General features: G+C 38.6%; 7 protein-coding genes across 7 annotated transcripts; 5 read left to right on the forward strand and 2 right to left on the reverse strand.

Moving 5' to 3' along the window:
- Positions 1-1469: 1469 nt before the first annotated feature.
- On the reverse strand, positions 1470-6176 carry ZDS1 (Zds1p; the record flags this gene model as incomplete). The annotated part of the gene is made up of 1 exon (XM_043195508.1): positions 1470-6176. The coding sequence occupies one exon, from the start codon at positions 6174-6176 to the stop codon at positions 1470-1472; it is 4707 nt and encodes a 1568-aa protein (XP_043049681.1).
- Positions 6177-9099: 2923 nt separating this feature from the next.
- LYS4 (homoaconitate hydratase) lies at positions 9100-11136 on the forward strand (the record flags this gene model as incomplete). Its single annotated transcript, XM_043195509.1, has 1 exon — positions 9100-11136. The coding sequence occupies one exon, from the start codon at positions 9100-9102 to the stop codon at positions 11134-11136; it is 2037 nt and encodes a 678-aa protein (XP_043049682.1).
- A 618-nt stretch (positions 11137-11754) lies between these two features.
- Positions 11755-12927, forward strand: KQ657_004844 (putative cystathionine beta-lyase; the record flags this gene model as incomplete). Its single annotated transcript, XM_043195510.1, has 1 exon — positions 11755-12927. One exon carries the CDS (start codon positions 11755-11757, stop codon positions 12925-12927), a length of 1173 nt encoding a protein of 390 aa, XP_043049683.1.
- Positions 12928-13941: 1014 nt separating this feature from the next.
- Positions 13942-16524, forward strand: VTC3 (vacuolar transporter chaperone; the record flags this gene model as incomplete). The annotated part of the gene is made up of 1 exon (XM_043195511.1): positions 13942-16524. The coding sequence occupies one exon, from the start codon at positions 13942-13944 to the stop codon at positions 16522-16524; it is 2583 nt and encodes an 860-aa protein (XP_043049684.1).
- Positions 16525-16740: 216 nt separating this feature from the next.
- RET3 (coatomer subunit zeta) lies at positions 16741-17331 on the forward strand (the record flags this gene model as incomplete). The annotated part of the gene is made up of 1 exon (XM_043195512.1): positions 16741-17331. The coding sequence occupies one exon, from the start codon at positions 16741-16743 to the stop codon at positions 17329-17331; it is 591 nt and encodes a 196-aa protein (XP_043049685.1).
- A 631-nt stretch (positions 17332-17962) lies between these two features.
- Positions 17963-19339, forward strand: RVB1 (RuvB family ATP-dependent DNA helicase pontin; the record flags this gene model as incomplete). The annotated part of the gene is made up of 1 exon (XM_043195513.1): positions 17963-19339. The coding sequence occupies one exon, from the start codon at positions 17963-17965 to the stop codon at positions 19337-19339; it is 1377 nt and encodes a 458-aa protein (XP_043049686.1).
- Positions 19340-19366: 27 nt separating this feature from the next.
- SLY1 (syntaxin-binding protein) lies at positions 19367-21355 on the reverse strand (the record flags this gene model as incomplete). Its single annotated transcript, XM_043195514.1, has 1 exon — positions 19367-21355. The coding sequence occupies one exon, from the start codon at positions 21353-21355 to the stop codon at positions 19367-19369; it is 1989 nt and encodes a 662-aa protein (XP_043049687.1).
- Positions 21356-21953: the final 598 nt, after the last annotated feature.

A 21953-nucleotide genomic window follows, 5' to 3' on the forward strand; every position in this document is an offset into this window, starting at 1 on the left:
CTAATTATATTACTAGAGGGGATAGAAGTAATATATTTATTGCTTAAAAAGAATTGGACATGTTTGATATTAACTAACCTGAAAGAACCCAAACCAAATTAACCATCTCTTTTAAAAATATTACAGCAGTAAATCTTAATAGTATGGAATACAAATTCTAAGTAAAATCTTTCTCCAAGACTAAGTGATTGTGGCATTTATAGATCAATCTTCTGGTAGTGTATGACAACTATAGTAGTGTAGGCCAGTTGCATGTATGCTCTGTATTCTCAAATAACCAAAAGTCGCTAGCACACTTCTGGATGATATGGAACCATCAGAAAACATGAAAGGATTGTGCATTAGCACATTACTTCAACTGCATCTAGTAGTCACGTTTACTTGTTGGATTTACATATATTTATTATCATTCAATCACTGGCATTTGCAAACAAGAAGATCACAAAACAAGTATAACAGTAAAAATCATCGGTAACGCTACTGCCTTTATATTTTCCAGGCGTTCGGCATTTCAGAGTCGGCTTCAGAATTGATTTCAAAATCTTTCCTTATATTCCTTTTAATTCGAACCCTTTCACTTATTTCCATATCATCCAAGTTGCTTTCATTCATACTGTAAGCTGATAATATCCTGCCAATCACAAAGATAATAGAAAAGATGTAGAGTGTTGATTAAACGTCGTATACAAGTGAGGTCGTGGAGAATCACTCCCCGCAAGTTGATCTGGGAACGACACTAGAAAAGGCTACACTGTTTAAAGCCTAAAACTTTAATCTTACACCTAACACCAATAAAAGAAGGGGGAAATGTTCATCGGAGAGTCCGGGTCGTAATAATTAAGGAGGTTGAAGCTGAGGAGGGGTTCTAATTATGAAGAAAGTGTGAGTTGAATTGGAATATAAGTTGAGATATCTTCCACCCATATTTAGAAGCGTGTAGTCTTAGAATTACCAAGATCTTAAGCATATATGGATACATAATCTAAATATACAGTGGTTACGAAACCAAGTCGCACTTAGAAGAGAGTTAATACGATTCAGTCTGAATAAAACGACTACTACCTTTAAGTTAGGCGTACCCAAGTTTGATTCAATCCCTCCAATTATCGATTATTGCACTACCCAATATCAAAAAATAGAGAGACTCTTGTATATTAATTCATTAACAGCACAAGGAACTAGCTGAACGAAATATAATAGTAAAAGCAGACTAAAGTTGCAGCAAATAAAATGGAAATGGTAAAATTTAGATTGTATGGTGTATATCTAAGTTTCCTGCTTAGTTCAATAACCCATGAGCTATGTGTTATACCACACTGGTATAAATATATATTATGTCATACTTTATGGCAAGATTCCAGATGGATTCTATATTGCGAATTCATAATTCGGTGTAAATTGTATACTGTCGGTGTAAGTTACAGACCGGATTATAATAATAGTCGTTATAAATTTTATACTATATCCTTTTAAGGTACAACACTTAAATCAATACTAACAATCTCTCCCTTTACCTTTTTCTTACCACTAGCTAATTCTTCCTCTTCATGTTCAGTATCAGAAGTACCAGAAGGTGTGGCTATCTGTTGTTGTTCCAAATGCAACGTATGATCAACCAAATTCAAGTATGCATACATAAAATTAGATAACAAAACTTGTTCACGTAATGACCGTTTGGGATTGGCCAATTTTAAATGGGATAATCTGTAAATGGCTCTTTCAACGTGAACTGGGAATCGATAATCCAACATAATCAATGTAGATTGGGATGGTGGTGGTAAGGGAAACCCAAAGGCTGAATCTGTAAATTGGATTGGCTGATTAGCTCTTGATGTCCTTTTAATAGACTTTTTAATCTTCTCTTGAATGTCTAATGTCGAAGGAGTATTGCCAGTCTTATCAGCAGGTTTGGCTCCAGCAACTGAAATTGTGGATTCTTCTCCAGCTGTAACCCCTACTGATGTACCTTCACCTGTTGCATCTTCTTCGTTTGAGCCTGCAGTCTTTACATTCTCCTTATCTACTTCATTATTATTCCGTACTCCATTGCCTCCCAATGCTTTATTGGCATCAAGTTCAACCTCAATTTGATCAACATCAAGATCTTCATATTTAGAGAGCGGTTCATCTTTGATCTCATCAACAGCTATACTATCCAATTCCACATTAGAAATATCTCGTTCTGTTCCAAAATTGCTTCCCATAGGTTCATCGTTATTATTCCTGTTATTGCCGTCACCTTTCGTTCCACCACTCTGGTTAATGGAAAGAATATTCTTCAACTTATCATGGTGTGATGGACGTCTCTCTGATTTAACCAGGAGTTTCAGTTTCTTCTTGAAGATCCCCATTCCTTTCCGTTTCTTAGAGTCAGGTTCTGATTCATAATCTGATTCTCGGGAGTCTCCTCCTTCGTCTAAAGTGCCATCGGAATCACTGTGAATTAATGGTACTCCGATAGTGGTACTTTCTTGACGAACAGTCGTGAATAAAGATGGTGCTCCACTATTAACAGTACTGGCAGCACTAGCTTCCTTTGCATTGGAATTCAGACTACTTGCAGTTGCCTTCTTCTTCTTGAATAATTTAGTAATCATATTCTCTTTTGGCGTAGTTGCCTTCTTCTCATCTTGTTCCAAATGAGAGGATATTTCAGGATTGGAAACTGACCTTGTTGGAGATTTAGGTGACAGTGGTGTCTTATGGGGAGTCTTCAGAATACCTGCACTTGCGACTGCACCTGCGTGATTGGAGTTGTTGATAATCGGGCTAGTGGCAAGGTTTTTTGATTCAATAGACGAAAAACTAGCAGACCTTTCACGAAGCCAGCCCCATGATTTCTTCATTTTCAAGCTTTTATTGGGATTATCAATTAAATTGGCAACAGGTTGGCTTGCTTTGATTGCTCCACTTTTTTCAAGTGAAGTTTTTGGCTCTAAAGACTGCTTGGTATTTTCATATGATTTACGTCCTGATAAAATGGAATCACCAGACTTCTTATGAACATGTACTTTAACTCCAGAACCAGAAGATGTGATTCCATAATTTAAGCCACTGTCAATTTCCATCTCATCGGATTCATGACGAGAATGAGAAACCATATCATACTTCTTTTTGGTAGGAGAAGTCCTTTGAGGTTGTTGTGGTTTGACTTCTTCAACTTCAGTCAATGCTTCTTCATCGATATTTTGATTTTCATCAGCATTGGAAAAGATAATGCCATCATAGATCTGCCTTTGAGGCTCCAACACTTCTTCAACTTCAGATGGAGGTGTTGATGTACCCAATGGTATGACTTTCTTTTCCAGCCTTGCTGCTGTTTCTTCTATGTTCATACCTTGTTGTTGGTACCTAGGATCTTGTTGTTGTCTAGGTTTATATGAAACTCTCTGATGCTCTAACTCAAGCTCCTTTAATACTTCTTGTTCAATTCCCAATGTATCTTCATAACTAACATCTTGTGTACTAGTGTCAAAGCTAATATCAACAACCTCTTCGTTCTCTTGACTTTTTTGATATTTCCCTGTACGAGCATTCTTCTCATAAACCTGCTGTGGTTGCTGGACGTTCTGATGCAATTGTTGGTTGTGTTGCGCTTCAGGTTGCATTGAAGCTTGCTGAGAGGACGTTTGATCAAAGGTTCCATTCGGACCTTCTGTTTTGTTTAATGTCTCTTTGAATTCATTAATCTCGGACCTCAACAAATCTAAGTTCTGATTTATACTTGATTGGGCAGCTCCATACCCAGTCTTTCCAGGTGGTTTTGTAGTATGGTAACGGGTGTTCATGGCATAAGCACCTTTGTTTCTTCTTGATCTAGGAGAAACCTGTTGTGTAGGTTGAGTAGAACCTGCTAGATGTTGAGACTGTGAATTTGGCACAATGTTAGGCACACTGGTCATAGTTGAACGATTATATTGAGCAGTGTTACCCATAGCAGTTTGAGCATTCATTGGTTGAGCTTGTTTCTGTGGTTGATATCCCGATGGCTGTTGTTGTGGTTGTTGTTGTTGCATTACTGATGAAGATGAGGGATACCCATGGTTGTTCAGTCTATGTCCATTACCTTGCTTTGGATATACTTGGCCCTGATATCCCTGAGGCTGAGAAGGATAAGCCAGTTGTTGGTGTTGCTTAGTTGGATATCCTTGTTGCTGTTGAGGTGGATATCCCTGTCTCTGTAGGGGGAAGCCTTGTTGTTGCTGCAGAGAAGGATGGTTTTGAACATGATATTTAGGATAAGCATTCTGTTTCTTTGATCTTGACTTGGGATATTTCAAATTCATATTGGGATTGATTCCCATACCTACACTAACATTCATTCCTGGAAGCAGTTGAGACATTTGTCTCAACTGTTGTTGCTTCTGATATTGCTTGGTAGCAGGCTTGTTGCTAGGATATCCTCCTACCATAAATGAAGAGTTCAGTTGAGATGTTTTCCTCAGGGAACCCGTTGGATATGGAGATTCACCCATCAACGTTTGTCTTTGGTTGTACTGCTGTTGTTTCAGACCATTCAGTGGAAGTTTCAGATGAGTAGAAGAGAATGTTGACTGCGTGTTCTGATTCTGCCCTTGATATTGATAAGGGCCAATTAAATTGGAAGGGTGGCTAGCATTAGGATCAGTGTCCGCTTGAAATGAATGTCCAGCAGCAGATTCTGATGACGTGCTGTTTTGAGAAGAGTCTCTTGGTTTAACTCTAAACAAAAATTGTGATTCCCTTGAAGGTTTTCTCTTGGGAGCATTAGCACTAGCATTAGCATTGCTAAACGTTGGATCTGCTTGTACTCCACTTCTTTGTAATGTTCTATAGTCTAATCTTCTTGCTCTTTTAAGTGAAAAGTCCTGTGATAATGAGCTGGTTTCATGACTAGGGTAGTATGGGTCATTATGGTAGGGGGATGATGAATATGGTGAACCAGAAGATTGAGGCGACGACAGATAAAGATTTTGTTGTGCATAGGATGAACCCGAACTAGAAGAATTGTTATTGGAATTGGAAGGGGTATTCACACCTCCCAATTCATCCATAGCTAGCCTTTCAACAGAAGTATAACCAATTGAGTTAGAACTCAAAGTTCGAGCTAATGTTACTGCATCACTTGCATCTATGCCTGCTAATTTTGATAATGTTTCTAACTCTGTTGATAATTCACGTAACGAAGGATTACTGTAACGCTTGTTCAATTCCAAGTTTTCAGATTTGCGTTTGGCTGATTGTGGGTTTACATCTCTTGTGATTCCTGTAGATGACGTCGAATTTGATGAGGATGCCTGGGATGACTCCAGAACCGAGTTCGGATGCTGAGGAGTATTCAATCTGGAAGAGCTTGATTGAGAAGCACTGCTTGGAATGTACATTTGTGGATGTTGCTGCTGTTGAGTAGATGGGGATGAAGTTGATGATAATGCTTGTGGTTGCTGCTGTTGTGAGTTCGTATCAGTGTCCGGAAGGGAAGAGCTGCTTAATGATGACTTACGAGAAAGAGATTTCTTTCTGTTGATTTGTCTTTCCATGATTTCTTCCATTGTTGATTTAACATGCATCTTAAATTTCTCTGGATTCACTTGTGGGTGCATATTTGCTGGTACCCAAAGAAGGTTATTATTATTATTATTTTGACTGTTATCAAAATTGACTGAATTTGATGGTGAACCTGAATGAAGATCAACAGAAGATGCTGAAGCTGAAGCTGACGGAGAAGAAGATGCTGACAATGGGGTAGCTGGTCTTGAATGAGATGGAGATGGATGTTTTATTGAAGGGTCTGTTGTCCCTGATAACAGGGAGGCATCGAAATAAGAATCTGGATCATCTAGTTCTGAAGCACTTGCAGGAGATATTGGAGATGATACAAGGGAATTTGAACTATTATTACCACCAATCATACTTTGATTTTTAGTGAACGTTTGGGATAAAAGTTTGGAAGGATAGGGGGAGGAGGACGACGGAGACGAATCTGATGGAGGTAATGAAGTATCTATGGACAAATTGATTAAGGAATGTTCTAAATCTAAGACTTCATCTGAGGTAGATTGCACTGATGGAGGAGGAAGATCTGGATCATAAGTTAGCTGTTGACCAATAGACATACGCTTAAGCGCAGCCACCATTTTCTTTTCCTGTTCAATGTCCTTTGCGGCGGACTCATACGTATGGGATAGATTCGACATGGTGAAAGGATGATGTTTATATGACTTTTAAGGACAGGCACTCATAAGAGTAGATCACTATTCACAACAGATAAATAGAGGTAGATGTATCACTGTCTGACGTATCACTATAGAAGTGAATCAATAGACGTAACCTGAATCAATAGACGTAGACTGAATAATATAACCGTTGTTAGTGCCCAATACAAGTCTGTGATTAGATCAGTGTTTACTGGACAACCACTATATACAACACACGACGTATTTACAGCAACGTGACACCTTTGATGGTGATGGTGGAGTATGTGAAACTGGTGGTGGTGCCGATTTTCAATTGAGACGTGGAATTTTTGCGACAGCAATCAATGGATACACAAATGCGGCAGTAGAAGGCTGCCTCAATCAGGCACAAGATGAAGGGTGTACTATGGAGTAAATCATGGGAGTAGATTATATAGGAGTACACTAGTGGTTATAGATAGTGTATGTTGGCGTATGTTACTGTTATTATGGTAGTTATTAGTAATGCTATGGTTCGGGATGATTCCAGTGGGTTAAGCTACAGGTGCTCGCATATAAGAATTTGTACAACGACTGTTTGAACTCGCTGTGATTTGTACTAACGGTCTACACTGTTAATTGTAGTGACATTTGTACTGTATTTGTACTGTCGGTTCAGCTAGACTGTGTGTTCTGTCTGTTCTGTCTGTTCTGTCTGTTCTATCTACTCTGCCTAGACTCAGTTCTGCCCTACTGCACCCTGCATCCACGGAATGCTAAATAAAGCTGGATTACATCACTTGCGACATTCTAAGTTATGCCACTCATTTACAATGCCTATACGGAATAATAATCATGGTCACCTTACGTCTTGCATATCCCATTACTATTGTACGGATGCCTATACTTAGCACTCTTTATAGTATAATCCGGAGGCCCTTCTCCATCGTATCTTCGGTACCTGAAAAGTGCATTGGGGATACACGACCTAGATCACCTGTACAACAAAAAGAACTATGCCAATGCCTAACAGTACCAAATATAAATTCTTGCCTTCATTTGAGAAAGCACTAGTAGTAGAAGGAGGCTCAGAATCAGGCTGAGTATTTTCTGTAGTATCATCTCGATCCACAATAACAGGGGTGGCATATTTCGTATATGATGGGAACCCCAAAAGATTACATACACCATGAACCATTATACAACACCATACAGTATGATATTTGTAGAACAAGTAATTGGTTAGTATTCCAAAGATAGTTGTGTATAAAGTCTGGAATGAAGTACCAAAAATTATGGTTTTCAAAGGTAAATCTTTATATTGACACCTCATTTGATATCCATGATGAATATGAGCTATGCCAAATAATAATGGAGTCAAGTACATTGTATACCAGGTTTTACCTTGTTGATGGAATAATGTAAGTACCATTGACCTGTAAACCAATTCTTCAGTTATAGGAGCAAAAACATGATCCCTAAACCCTTGTATTATCACGAAACTATCAACAAAATCATTGAATAAATCCCAACCTCCTTCATCTCCAGCATACTTATAATAATAATAGGCATTAAAGGTAATGGGACCCACATATAAGCTACATATCAATATCAACAGTTTAAAGATGCCCAATAGATCCAATTGAATTGAATGATTAATAGTGAATCCAGGTACCACTCCAGTGTATCTCATGATCAGTGACCACAGTACTCCATCAATAGTAGCCACCAATAATGGGACTATCACGATCAACAGCACTGTAAGAATATCCAATCGATGCATCCTATGGTGTATCACTCGCAGATCATCACGTTCTAGACCTTTTAGGGAAGCTGGTGTATGGTAGTATATTGCCACCACATATAACAGTGACACCACTATAGAAGCCAACCATGCGATCCATGACTTCATATTGGAAATATGGGACTATCAAATAAAACACTATCAAATGCGACAATATTATTATGCTCCTCAATTGATATACTTGAGGTGGTATAAGTATGATGAAGGCACGTTAAGTGTGTTGACCATGGTGATTGGTTTCACATTCGGCTATTTCAGTTTTGGGCGGTTTCTAAAGACACATGAGAACATTTCCCAAATTGAGAGTCAATTAATACTGAAAGTGTGGTACACGACAGAAAGAGAAAACAGTAAGGCGAAGTAGGGAAGTTGATGGAAGCGGAGAGAGTTAGAGTATGGTCAAATACATGTTGAGCTTAGTAAGTAGTGTACTACAGTGTAGGGTTGTATAGTATAGTGCAGTATAGTATAGTAGTGTGCTGTAGTGTGCTGTAGTCTGTTGTATGGAGCAGTGTAGTGTATAGTGTCATATGTCTACCGACAATGTCGTGAGAAAATGAAGTATATACATAGTGTCATCTTTATATACTTTTCGCTTATCTTCTCTTACAGCCATCATAAGTATGGTGAGACATTTCCAACTGTTTCTTTCACAGCATATACCATTCAGTGTATAGTAACTTGATCCTACTCATAATGGATGCACTATGAGGATAAAATGAGCTTGATGAGTTACAAGTAGCCAATATTGGTCTTCTACTCGGTTATTGAAAGGCCGTAGATTTCAAAGTCCCTATACGAGAACCATGCATGTGCTACAGTTTGATCTGGGTTTTGCGCATCCATGCTAGTAGTATGTTATTTGGCTATGCTGTACTTGCTCTGATTAAATAAGTATGCTTCCTTTTGTATAGAATTAATGCAAGGGCAGTTTGTGTATGCCGGTACCGGCGCGACTCAGGCCCTGACTCACTCACTGTCTATCTCCACAACTCCCACGGCATCCAATACCATGACTCACAAATGTAATGAATATAGGTAAAGGTCACGTGACAATAGCCTTCTTTAGATAAGTAATTTTTTTTTTCACTTCTAAGTTGAATGTCACTTCCCTATTACCATCTTCATTCCCGTTTCAATATGTTAAGACTATCAGCTAGAAGAAACTTCTCGGTTGGTCACCGTTTATGGAGAGGCCAAAACTTGACTGAAAAGATTGTTCAAAAATATGCTGTGGGGTTAAGTCCTGGTAAAAAAGTCTTCTCTGGTGATTATGTTTCCATTAAACCAGCTCATTGTATGTCCCATGATAATTCATGGCCCGTGGCATTGAAATTCAAAGGGTTGGGTGCCACCAAAGTTAAAGATAATCGTCAGATCGTTTGTACTTTGGATCATGATGTTCAAAATAAGTCGGAAAAGAACTTGGAAAAGTATTCAAATATAGAAAACTTTGCAAAGGAACAAGGAATCGATTTCTACCCTGCTGGCCGTGGTATTGGTCATCAAATCATGATCGAAGAAGGTTATGCTTTCCCTTTGAATATGACAGTTGCTTCTGATTCCCACTCAAATACTTATGGTGGTATTGGTGCCTTGGGTACACCTATCGTTAGAACCGATGCTGCCTCAATCTGGGCAACCGGTCAAACTTGGTGGCAGATCCCTCCTGTGGCCAAGGTTGAATTGGTTGGGGAATTACCAAAGGGGGTTACCGGTAAAGATATCATTATCACTTTATGTGGTGTTTTCAACCAAGATCAAGTATTGAACCACGCCATTGAATTCACTGGTGAAGGGTTGAAGAAGTTGCCAGTGGATTATAGATTGACAATTGCTAATATGACAACAGAGTGGGGTGCTCTTTCTGGGTTGTTCCCAGTAGATGATGTTCTTTTGGACTTTTACAAGACAAGATTGAATGTTTTACCTGAATCTCATCCTCGTGTTAACTCTTCAACAATTCAAAATTTGATTGACAATAAGATGGAATCTGATTCAGATTCTCAATATGCTAAGCATTTAGTGGTTGATTTATCATCCTTATCTCCCAACATTTCAGGTCCTAACTCCGTCAAAATTTCAAACCCTCTTCATACCTTATCTAACCAAAACATTCCTATTAATAAAGCATACTTGGTTTCTTGTACCAACTCTCGTTTGAGTGACATCAAAGCAGCTGCTGATGTCATAAGGGGCCATAAGGTTGCATCTGATGTTGAATTTTACGTTGCTGCTGCTTCCTCTAACGTCCAACAAGATGCCGAAGCAAAGGGTTACTGGAAAGATATCCTTGATGCTGGTGCTATTCCATTACCAGCCGGTTGTGGTCCTTGTATCGGGTTAGGTGCTGGTTTGTTGAAGGATGGAGAAGTCGGTATTCTGGCTACTAACAGAAATTTCAAGGGTAGAATGGGGTCTAAGGATGCCTTAGCTTACTTGGCATCACCTGAAATTGTTGCTGCTTCTGCTGTTTTGGGTAAGATTGGAGGTCCAGAGGAGTTAGAGGGCAAGCCTGTTCCAAATCCAAAGGAAATCATTAAATCCATTTCAATTCCAGTTGCTGAATCGAAAGTAACAGAAGATGCTTCTTCTGCTGCTGTAGAAGTATTGGAAGGATTCCCACAATTGATTGAAGGTGAATTGATCTTATGTGATGCAGATAATATTAATACTGATGGTATCTATCCAGGTAAATACACCTACCAAGACGATATCACTAAGGAACAAATGGCTGAAGTTTGTATGGAAAACTATGACCCTGAATTTAAGAACAAGACCAAATCAAGTGATATTATCATTTCTGGTTTCAATTTTGGTACTGGGTCTTCGCGTGAACAAGCTGCTACTGCAATTTTGGCAAGAGGTATGAAAATGATTGTTGCTGGATCATTCGGAAACATTTTCAGTCGTAACTCCATCAATAACGCTTTGCTAACTTTAGAAATCCCTGACTTGATCAACAAATTGAGAGAATTGTACAAGGACTCCAATGAGTTGACCATTCGTACTGGCTGGATTTTGAAATGGGATGTTCCTAAGGCTTTGGTTGAAGTTAAAGATGCTAATGGAAATGTTGTCTTGACCCAAAAGGTTGGAGAGTTGGGTACAAACTTGCAAGACATCATTATCAAAGGTGGTTTAGAAGGATGGGTTAAGGCTGAATTACAAAAGTAAGTACATAATTACAAATAATAATAATAGAATCATTAAAAGTAATTTTGCCTTCCTTTTGGTAATCATTCAGGACTATTTTGCAGCAATTAGTGAAGCTCATTTACGTAAACGGAAATATATTCCGGCCTGCCACCGTATATCCTGCCACACTTTACCACTAGATTAGTTTAATGGACAATTTGATATGGTAATTCCCCCAAAACGTAAGTGACTTGAATTGGTCTGTAAATGGCAACTTTAATCCGTTTGCTTGCGATGTAAGTTGCTATAAACATTCAAAGCAAACACTTTTAACAGCTGTGCATCTCAACGATCAGTGAAAACGGCATGCAAAAATTAGCCAGATCAGGAAACTCCTTCCGAATTGTGACAGAGTCCAGCTAATTAGTTTCTAGTGACATATTCTTGAGTCAGACAAGGTTAGTCATCGAGTACCATACAGTTCTTTTGGGTTTGTATATACGGTAGCGCAGAGTTTCCTTAGGCCGATATATAAGCCGGTACCGGGATACAAAGATGGAGAGAACTGTTTTCTGTATTAGTTTAAACATCAACAACAATTATCAAGCTCTATTTGTAAATAGAGAACTCGTTTTGTTTGCTTAAGAAATTGACACTATGACTGGAATTTCCACCAACTTGATCCACGGAGGCGACAAATACGCCCGAGTTCATGACGTGGCTCCTCCAATCAACATTCTGACAACGTTTTCTTATCCACTGGACTCTTCAAAGCTCGTTAAGGCTTCTGATGCAGGTGATTTCAACGTAGATGAAATTGTTTACTCCAGATTATCTCATCCTAATGGCCTTATGGCGGAGGCTGCTATTTCAACCTTAACTGGTGGTAATGTTGTCCTTTATGCTTCTGGACTTGCGGCCTTTTTGGCATTGATTACCCATGTAAATCCCAAACGGTTGGCCATTGGAAAAGCTTATCATGGAGTTCATGGAATCTCTAAAATCTGGGAAAGAAATCATGGGTTGGAGATTTTGGATTTATATGACTCTGCCTCCATTGATAAATTGCAACCTGGTGATTTGGTTCATTTGGAAACTCCTTTAAATCCAACTGGAGAGCATTATGATATTCAATACTATACTGATTTGGCTCACTCTAAAGGTGCCGTCATTCTGATCGACTCGACCTTCAGCCCTCCACCATTACAAGACCCTTTCGTTTTTGGTGTAGACTTTGTGATGCACAGTGCAACCAAATACTTTGGTGGTCACAGTGATTTGCTTGCTGGTATGTTGATCACCAAAGATACTAATGTTTATCAAAAATTAGTAGAAGATAGAGTCTATTTGGGAAGCAATATAGCAAATTTGGAATCTTCTCTTTTGCTTCGGTCCTTGAAGACTTTTGAGTTGAGAGTATTGAAACAAAGTGAAAATGCTTCCAAAATAGTTGCCTTCTTGGATTCCAACCGCGATAAGTTCAAGGTATTGATCAAGATTTACCATGGATCTTTACAAAAGGAACCATTTGTAACCAAACAAGCCATAAATGGCTACCATTCTCCTGTGTTTTCCATTGACTTGAAGGATGAAGAGACCGCAAAACTGTTTCCATCCAAGTTGAAATATTTCCACCATGCCACATCGCTTGGTGGAGTTGAAAGTTTGATTGAATGGCGTGCATTGAGTGATGAACATGCTGCTCCTACTTTATTACGTGTGAGTGTGGGTGTTGAGAATGTTGACGATTTAATTGCTGATATTGAACAGGCCTTGTTGGCGGCTGAAGTTGAGACGATTAATGGCAAGTTGAACCTGGTCGGTGTTTAGGATGTCTGGTAGAGTCTATAGATAGTGGAATACACTACATTAATATTGCATATTATCGGTAATTAGTTTTGCAGCAAATATATGTACGACATTTTTTCGCGACATTCATTTGCTTATGTAATAAAATGACACCATTCAAAATGGATAATTATAATTACGGCATTAATTGTTAGATGAAGTTTTATGGATTTAATAATATCACATATGACCTAACTTTTAACACATACTGTCCATAGTATATCAATTCTCGTTTGGACAGAATTTATTTTGACATGTGCGTGTGTGGGTCACAAAGCTTGTTTGTATCCCACGTGGTGAGTGGAGATTATTAGACACATGTACTGTGAAGACACTACCAACTACTGATAGCAAGCAATGGGCCATGAACTGAATAAGAGGATGGCGCCAGTAGATATCAGTATTAAGATGGTAGTATAATAATCATGATAGTACTAACGATATCAAAGAGGAAGATCGTAAAGAGCTAACGTTTAAGAGCTTCGTTAGCCGAACCTACAGCAGTGCTAACTACATCGTCACCGCGCTACCAATATTATCTTGTCTTTCAACCCATCTTTCATTAGTACCTAATTTTACTACCACGCAGTACATTACAGACCACTCATATTGATCCAAATAAAGCACACCAAAGTTTACCACTTATAACATATACGATGCCGTATTCTAAGCTACCACTGGTAGTTATTAACAGCAACCATCTCTATTGTTTCTCTCCCGGGTAACATTAAAGGCATTGTATCGGTCAGCCGTGATTCGGCTGCTGGCTTTGTTGTTCAATTATTGTCTGCACATAACCAGGCCCATTAAACCTGAATACAACGAATCGAATAATTATTGATAGAGGATTGTTTATTAGGTTCAATTAATAAATGGAGTAGTAGTGCTCTTGGAGGAAATTTATTTGACCAACTGGCTGCCTTAGTATCTGAAGCTCTTGTCCATAAACATTATAATCCACTTCTTCTTTTTCTCTTCTTCTTGTTGGTTGCTGCGATGTCTACTGCTCCAGAGAACCAAGACACCCCCCGTATCATGTTGTTCGGCAACAAAATGGATCAGGAGATCTATACTCCTTGGAAGCAATACTATATGAATTACACTCATTTGAAGAAATTGTTGAAGGAAGGAGTCATTCTTAAGGATAACTGGCTGGATAAAGATGAACAATTATTTGTTGCTGCTTTGGACGAAGACTTGGAAAAGGTTTACACTTTCCAACACGAAAAGTATGATGAATTAAGTGCTGAATTGGATGACTTACAACTTCTGACCACCAAACAGACATCAGGTTTTGATGTTCTGGCGTTCTCAAAAGAATTGGATGAAGTCTTGTCAATGACAAGAGAGTTGGACCATTTCCAAAGACTTAATTATACTGGGTTCACCAAAATCGTTAAGAAACACGATAGATTACACCCTCAGTTCTCTGTTCAACCTTTGCTAAATGTTCGACTTAAGAAGTTACCCTTCCATCTGGAAGATTATTCTCCTTTGCTTTATAAGGTGTCTGCATTGTTCCAGTTCCTCAGAGATAACTATGATGTGGATCAATCTTTGTCCAAGTTATCGTCATTCAACGATGAAACCATTCAAGATTATCAATCGTTCAAGTTTTGGATTCACCCAGACAACTTGATGGAAGTGAAGACAACTATCTTGAGACATTTGCCTGTGTTGGTTTATGACCAGTCACATGGCAATGGAAGAGGTGCAGAAAACCAGGATGGTGATATTGATGATGATGACGACGATGACGATGACGATGATAATCCAGTTATCAACTGTTTGTACTTTGATTCACCCAACTTTGACATGTATAACCATAAGTTAGTGAAGAGTCCTAACTCATCTACTTTACGTATCAAATGGGTAGGGAAGTTGTCTGAAAGACCCAAGATAACTGTTGAAAAGAAGAACTTTGACGTTACTCATGATGATTTCAACATTGATGAAAGGGTTCAAATTAAGGAGAAATACCTTAATGACTTTGTTCATGGTCTGTTTGTTCCACTGAAGAAGTTGGAGGCTAAACTTCAAAGAAATGGTTCTCTTGATACTATTGGTAAGTTACAACTGTTCATCAAGGATAATCACTTGCAACCAGCCATTAGAACCATGTATAAAAGACAAGCGTTCCAAATTCCAGGTGATGATCGGATCAGAATTGTCATTGATTCCAACTTACTCTTTGTTAGAGAAGATTCCTTTGATGAATCTCGTCCTATCAGAGATCCTAGTAACTGGCATCGTATTGACATTGATCTGAACCCTCAGAACCAGCATGCTTACTTGCGTTCCGGAGAATTCAGTAAGTTTCCATATTCAGTCATGGAAATCAAAATCAAATCTGCTAAACGTAAGTCTCTTCATTGGGTTGATGAATTGGTCCACGATACAAGCTTGGTTACTGAAGTTCCTAACTTTAGTAAATTCATTCAAGGTGTTGCTTCTTTATTCCTTGAAGACGATAAGTTGGATAACATTCCTCTTTGGTTCAATGAATTGAATAGTTTGCAAGACCAAGTTAAACTTGCCTTGACTATTGATCCCAAGCAACAAATCGCTCAAAACAAATTGAAACTTGAAAAGGTTCAAAATGATGAAGAGAACTTGGCCAAGTTTAAGTCATTATTGAACAATACTAAGGACAATTTCCAACCTAGATCAAAGTCATTTTCGCTTTCAAGTCCTCTTTTGGTAGGTGACAGAACTGTTTCCAATTCCACAGTCCCCAAAATCCAAGAGGTCGATGAAAGTGGTCTTGCCTCTTCTACTTCTCCTACCAAGAGAGATATTGTCAGTGTTTCACTTTTGGACAGATCCAACCTGACTGCCAGTTTCAATGGTGGTATGCAAGTTGCTGGTCCATCTGGTGAAGGTGCACGTGATTTGGACGATGGAGATTCTTCTGAAGATTATGAGGATGATGATGATATTTCTGATTCACATGCTCCCGGAGCCCTTTCCAAGTTACTTCGTTTCCCTACTACCTTGTCTAAATTGATTGACGTTGATAGTGAAGAGGAAGAAGAACCTGACTTACCTATGGGGGTCACTAAACCAGAAGGCTACATTAAGAATGCCGGTCCGTTACGCATAGAACCCAAGGTTTGGCTTGCAAATGAACGTACCTTCAACAGATGGTTGCATGTGACCACTTTACTTTCATCGCTTACGTTTATCATCTATTCTCTGGCCAATAAAGCCAATTCCTTTGAATTATCTGAAACATTGGCCTACATATATTTTGGTCTTACGTTATTCAGTGGTGTCTGGGGCTACTATGTGTTTATGAAGAGACGTGATATTATTATGGAAAGATCAGGTAAGCATTTGGATAATGTTTTCGGTCCATTGGTTGTAGCTGTTGGTTTAATTGGTGGATTGATCATCAACTTTGTCTTTGGTTGGAAAAAGATTGCACAAGCTGCTGCTATGGCCAATGGAACTGCTGCTATGGCCACACTTGGTAATCATACGAATGGTGACTTTGCTCAAGCAGTTACCCGAGACTTTTATGCTCAAAACCCATTCCATAAGGCCATCCATGAATTTATTTTCTCATGGGTTGCATAAACGAGTGCACCTTTTTATATAAGCACAATCTTAGCACAATATACATTCATGCTGTAACTAATGGGTACTGTAATTAGTTAATAGATACCACCAGTCTATACTTTGAATTTTGCACCCACCGCGCACGACCCCTTTTTGTGATCTATAATCAACAAATATTTAGCATCAACAAAAGGACAACATAATCATCATTACTACTGTGTTTCACTAATAACCATGTCATTAAACATATCATTGTACACGGTCTCAGCCGTGTTGATACTAGACAATGAAGGGGGTCGGGTTTTTGCCAAATATTACCAGTCACCGGAAGATCCCAGTAGCACAGATGGACCATTGAGTAACTTAACGGGCCAAACCAAGTTTGAAAAATCATTGTTTGAGAAAATCAACAAGATGAACCAAGACATCATATTATATGATAACCATTTGGTCACATATAAGCAGACCAATGATGTGATTATAGTTGTGGTGGCGAAGTTGAATGAGAATGAATCGTTGATTTATAGTTTATGTGCTAACTTATTAGAGAGTTTGACTGTATTGCTTGATCGTGCAGTTGATAAGCTGACGATTTTGGAGAAGTTTGATATGGTTGCACTTTGTGTTGACGAGACTATTGATGATGGGATTATCTTGGAGATTGACCCAGCCATTGTGGTGAGTAGAGTTACCAATCCTCCTTCCAGTTCATCTTTGGCCACGGATACTGGTTCACTTAAACTTGATCTTAGTGAGAGAGGGTTCATGAATGCCTTATCGTTTGCTTCTAAAAAGATCGGAGAGAGGTTACAACAAGGGTTGTAGTAGATAAAGATTAATTGACGTTAACATATGATTATATATACTGTAAATTATTTCTGTCGTATTTCTGATTCTTGTCCTGCTTGAACCATTTGATCTTCAGCAAAGAGTCGATACTCTCGATTCTTCCCAATAGGATACCTTTTAGTATATCCACATCCAATGCATTCATGTATTAACACATCGTTGTGCTTCTTCTTGCTCTTACTAAGATTCTCTACCCGTTGTACCATCGTCAAGCCTGCTACAAGCATCTGGTGACACTGCTTGCACACAACTCTCTTGAGCTGAGGCAGGACTTTGAGCACACCCTTTTGAGCGGTGAACTTCATTTGCCGAAGCATGTATCTGGAGAGAGGCAGCAGCTCCACACCGCTGGCCCACTGCCCTGCTTGGAACATGTACAGAAGTCTAGCATAGTGATCTCGCTGGGGAACAGATTTGGGCGCTTTCATAATAAGGAATGACAAGCATATATTATTGCAATACTAGGACTCTTCTCATTATATATGTCGGGTGTCACGTGAGTATTCACGTGATATCCTGTTTGAAAATTTAGCCATCGATAAATTTCAACATACAAACTTCAACTACACAGCATCACTGACCAACAGACATTCTCTAATAATCAAGAATGGTACAGATCAGCGAGGTCAAAGATCCTAAGGCAAAAGATAGCAGCAGAACAGCCGCTCATACTCATATTCGAGGCTTAGGCTTGGATGAACATGGAATCGCTAAGAAGGTTGAAGGAGGATTTATCGGACAAACATCAGCACGAGAAGGTTGTGGAGTTGTTGTTGATTTGATTAAAAGTAAAAGAATGTCTGGGAAGGCAATTTTATTGGCTGGTCCTCCCGGGACCGGTAAGACTGCGTTAGCCTTAGCCATTGCTCAAGAATTAGGACCTAAAGTTCCATTTTGTCCTATTGTGGGCTCTGAATTGTATTCTGCCGAAGTTAAAAAGACTTCAGCGTTGATGGAGAACTTTAGAAAGGCCATTGGGTTAAGAATCAAAGAAACAAAGGAAGTTTATGAAGGTGAAGTCATCGAATTGACTCCAGAAGAAGCAGAGAATCCCTTAGGAGGTTATGGTAAGACAATTAGTCATGTGATTGTTGGCTTAAAGACTGCAAAAGGGACCAAGAATTTAAGATTAGATCCAAGTATTTATGAGAGTATTCAAAAGGAAAGAGTCACTGTTGGAGATGTGATCTACATTGAAGCTAATACTGGAGCAGTCAAAAGAGTTGGAAGATCAGATGCTTATGCTACTGAATTTGATTTGGAAGCTGAAGAATATGTCCCTTTACCTAAAGGTGAGGTTCATAAAAAGAAGGAAATCGTTCAAGATGTTACTTTACATGATTTGGATGTGGCCAATGCAAGACCTCAAGGTGGTCAGGATGTTTTATCCATGATGGGTCAATTGTTAAAGCCAAAAAAGACTGAAATCACCGATAAATTAAGACTGGAAGTTAACAGAGTGGTATCGAAATATATCGACCAGGGAGTTGCCGAATTGATCCCTGGTGTTTTGTTTATTGATGAAGTCAACATGTTGGACATTGAATTGTTTACGTATTTGAACAAAGCTTTAGAAAGCTCTATAGCTCCGATAGTGGTTTTGGCTTCCAACAGAGGATTAACTACAGTTAAAGGTTCTGATGACGATGTCAAAGCTCCTCATGGATGTCCTCCAGATTTGATAGATAGATTATTGATTGTCAAGACCTTGTCATACAACAAGGAAGAAGTGCAAGCCATTATTTCCAAAAGAGCTACTCTTGAAAGCTTATCTATCTCTGCTGAAGCCTTGGACAAATTGGCTGAGCATGCGGTGAAAAACTCCTTACGGTATGCATTGCAACTTTTAACTCCTTGTGGTATTTTAAGTCAGAATGCTAGTCGTACCGAAATAGGCGTGCAAGATGTTGAAGAATGTGAATTCTTATTCCTTGATGCCAGAAGTTCAATTGCTGTTTTGGAACAAAGTAAAGGGTACCTTTAAAATCATTATCAATTATGTTTTATACTTTTATGCTCTTCCTAACTCTGCGCATTCTTCTAAAAAGAGTGTAGGGGAAATTATGTCCGTACTTCCGTAGATAACCCGCTTTGAATCCTTTGATCCAGCTTGAGTCGATGATGCTGCCCATTCTTGTAAGTTTTGATACTCAATATAATTCCCTCCTCCAACAACAAATACAAGAGAATCATCGTATGCTTGTCTCTTTGGTTGTTTGGAATGGCCGCCTCTTAACTTAGGATCAAAAAATAAATATTCATCGGTAACTTGGATCCAAGACTTTGAAGCGTTGTTTAAGGGGTCCATTATTGATTCAACAATATTTGTAATGGGGAGTTGTTTCTTCTCAGGTATAAAGTTTTTAATTTTAGATGCAATAGAAGTAAGTCCCTCAGTGATTCTTCCTTCTGTTAAACCATATAACTTGGACGATAAACCTCCTAATAATGCACTTGCATTATTGCTAACATCAGACCCGGAGTTACTCTTTTGGCTATAGTCATTGAAATTGGCATAGTTGTTCAACTTGGAAAGTTGCTTGAACTTTACAATGTAGTCAAAGGAACTTAAATCTAATTCAGGATATGTTTCACTGAACTTCTTTCTAATGGTTTGAATAAAATCGTCAGAAAGTGTATCAACAGTCAAAATTAAAATCAAAAATGTTCTTAATTTGTCTGAACCATTATTTCTTTCACTGGCTTCATTGAACAAATTTAAGAATTCTTGTTGTACTTTGGTACTGCCGACATTTTGTTCAACTTCAAAAAACTTATCCAAATTTTTAGCTTGTAATTCACCAATTAACGAAGCTAGAATATCCATGTGCATGTCCAAGGTTCTCTTTCTAATGGTCAATTCCGGTAATAAATCCACAGCTTGTTGAATGTGGTAAGTGTCCGCACTATCATCACTTTTTAGGTTGTTGATATCATTCATGGATGAAATTCCTGTTTTGTTTGTTAATTCCTGAGCTTCTTTCTTATATAAATTCAACTCAATATCAGCATTTTCAACAGTATCTGGGAACGGTAATCCAGAATATTTATTCCAAAAAAAATCTCTTGGATCCAAATCATATTCTTGTTGAGTAGGATTATTTGACGATTTTTCAGAGTATTTTCTTATGGTAATTCTGTTTCTTTTCAAAGTAAACACATCACTTACCATACATTGGTAAATCCAAGAATGAGCAAACATTGATGTTAAATCAATATTCCGATCAAGAAGAACCAACACTGGTCTTTTATTAACATTGAGAGCCCCTCCTCCTCCAGCAGGAGCACCTCCATTACTAAGTCCTCTGGAATTATTCAAATAGTCACGCAATTTCGAATCCAACAGGGTAGCAATCAACTCAGCAGCTCCTCCTTGAGGACATCTAATAATTGGTATAGAATCTGAAGTTATAACGGCTGATAAAAGTCCATTGGAAATCTTTTCAACGTACTGTTCAATTTCATCTTCACTCACTCGAGGATTATTGAACTTGTAGAAATACTTAGACATACCCAAAGAAAACAAATTGGATTCAGTAACCACAAAGTTCAGGTATTGATCATAAATTTGCTTGATCTTATTGGCTTTCCCCAGCATTGACGCCTTCTTAGCAAACTCCTCAAGGAGATTCCGATCAATAGATGTGGTGAAGTTAATATAAAACTCATCGTATTTGTCCAGATTGATGTCTTCTATTATGATGACTATGTTCTCAATGGTAGGCTCAACAAAATATATGGCTGGAGTATCTGGCATGTTGACTCTACGGATATTAATCAACGAGTGCCACGTGATCCCACACTTCATCAAATCATTCATTCGAAGTATAGACGATATGATCTCTTGTGCTTTCAGATCCATAATCAACACCTTCCAAATGATCTCCTCCTTATCCATGGCTAAAGTCAAATCTGGGGTTCCATCACGATTCAAATGGAGCATCCGCTCCAATAGCCCAATCTGTTTATCTCTGAGCGTCTCGCCTTCAGCCAACGACATTTTTATGTTTGATAGTTATTTCAGAGTCACTTGTATTTCTATTGGTTGAAACTCCAGACTACTAATTGGGAACAAGGTGTTTTTTTCTGATACTTCAACATTTCCAACATTTCCGAAATAGGAAATGTGTGTCGCGACATCGACGGCCGTTTGCGTACTGAATATATAAAGTCAATACATTACTCGAGAGTATTTTCCAGCTGGTGCAAATTAAAGTTACATTAACCGCGATGATTAATGCATGATCATTTCATCGTTCTATTATTATCTTAGTGCCGAACCAAGCCCCCCAAAAAAAAGTTACTTACAATGTAAGTGGACCTCGTGCCATTGGATTAAAGCCAGGATGAAGGTGGTGATGTCACATTTCATACCTTTGATATCTCAGCCTCATCATGAGACCCACAGATTCTACTAACGCTCACATCACGCATGCGTCAGTGGACTGACACACGTTTACTTAATAGAAGAGGGCTGTAACTTTCTTGTGTTTTAATGGATTTAACATGAGAATAAGTTGTACATTTAACCTTGATAGGTTTTATGAGTACGCTGACAGGTGTCTGAGGTTTCGAGGAATATTTTTTGTCCGCGTAAT

This window comes from Scheffersomyces spartinae, assembly GCF_019049425.1.
Source record: "Scheffersomyces spartinae strain ARV_011 chromosome Unknown scaffold_8, whole genome shotgun sequence".
NCBI lineage: Eukaryota > Fungi > Ascomycota > Pichiomycetes > Serinales > Debaryomycetaceae > Lizanozyma > Lizanozyma spartinae.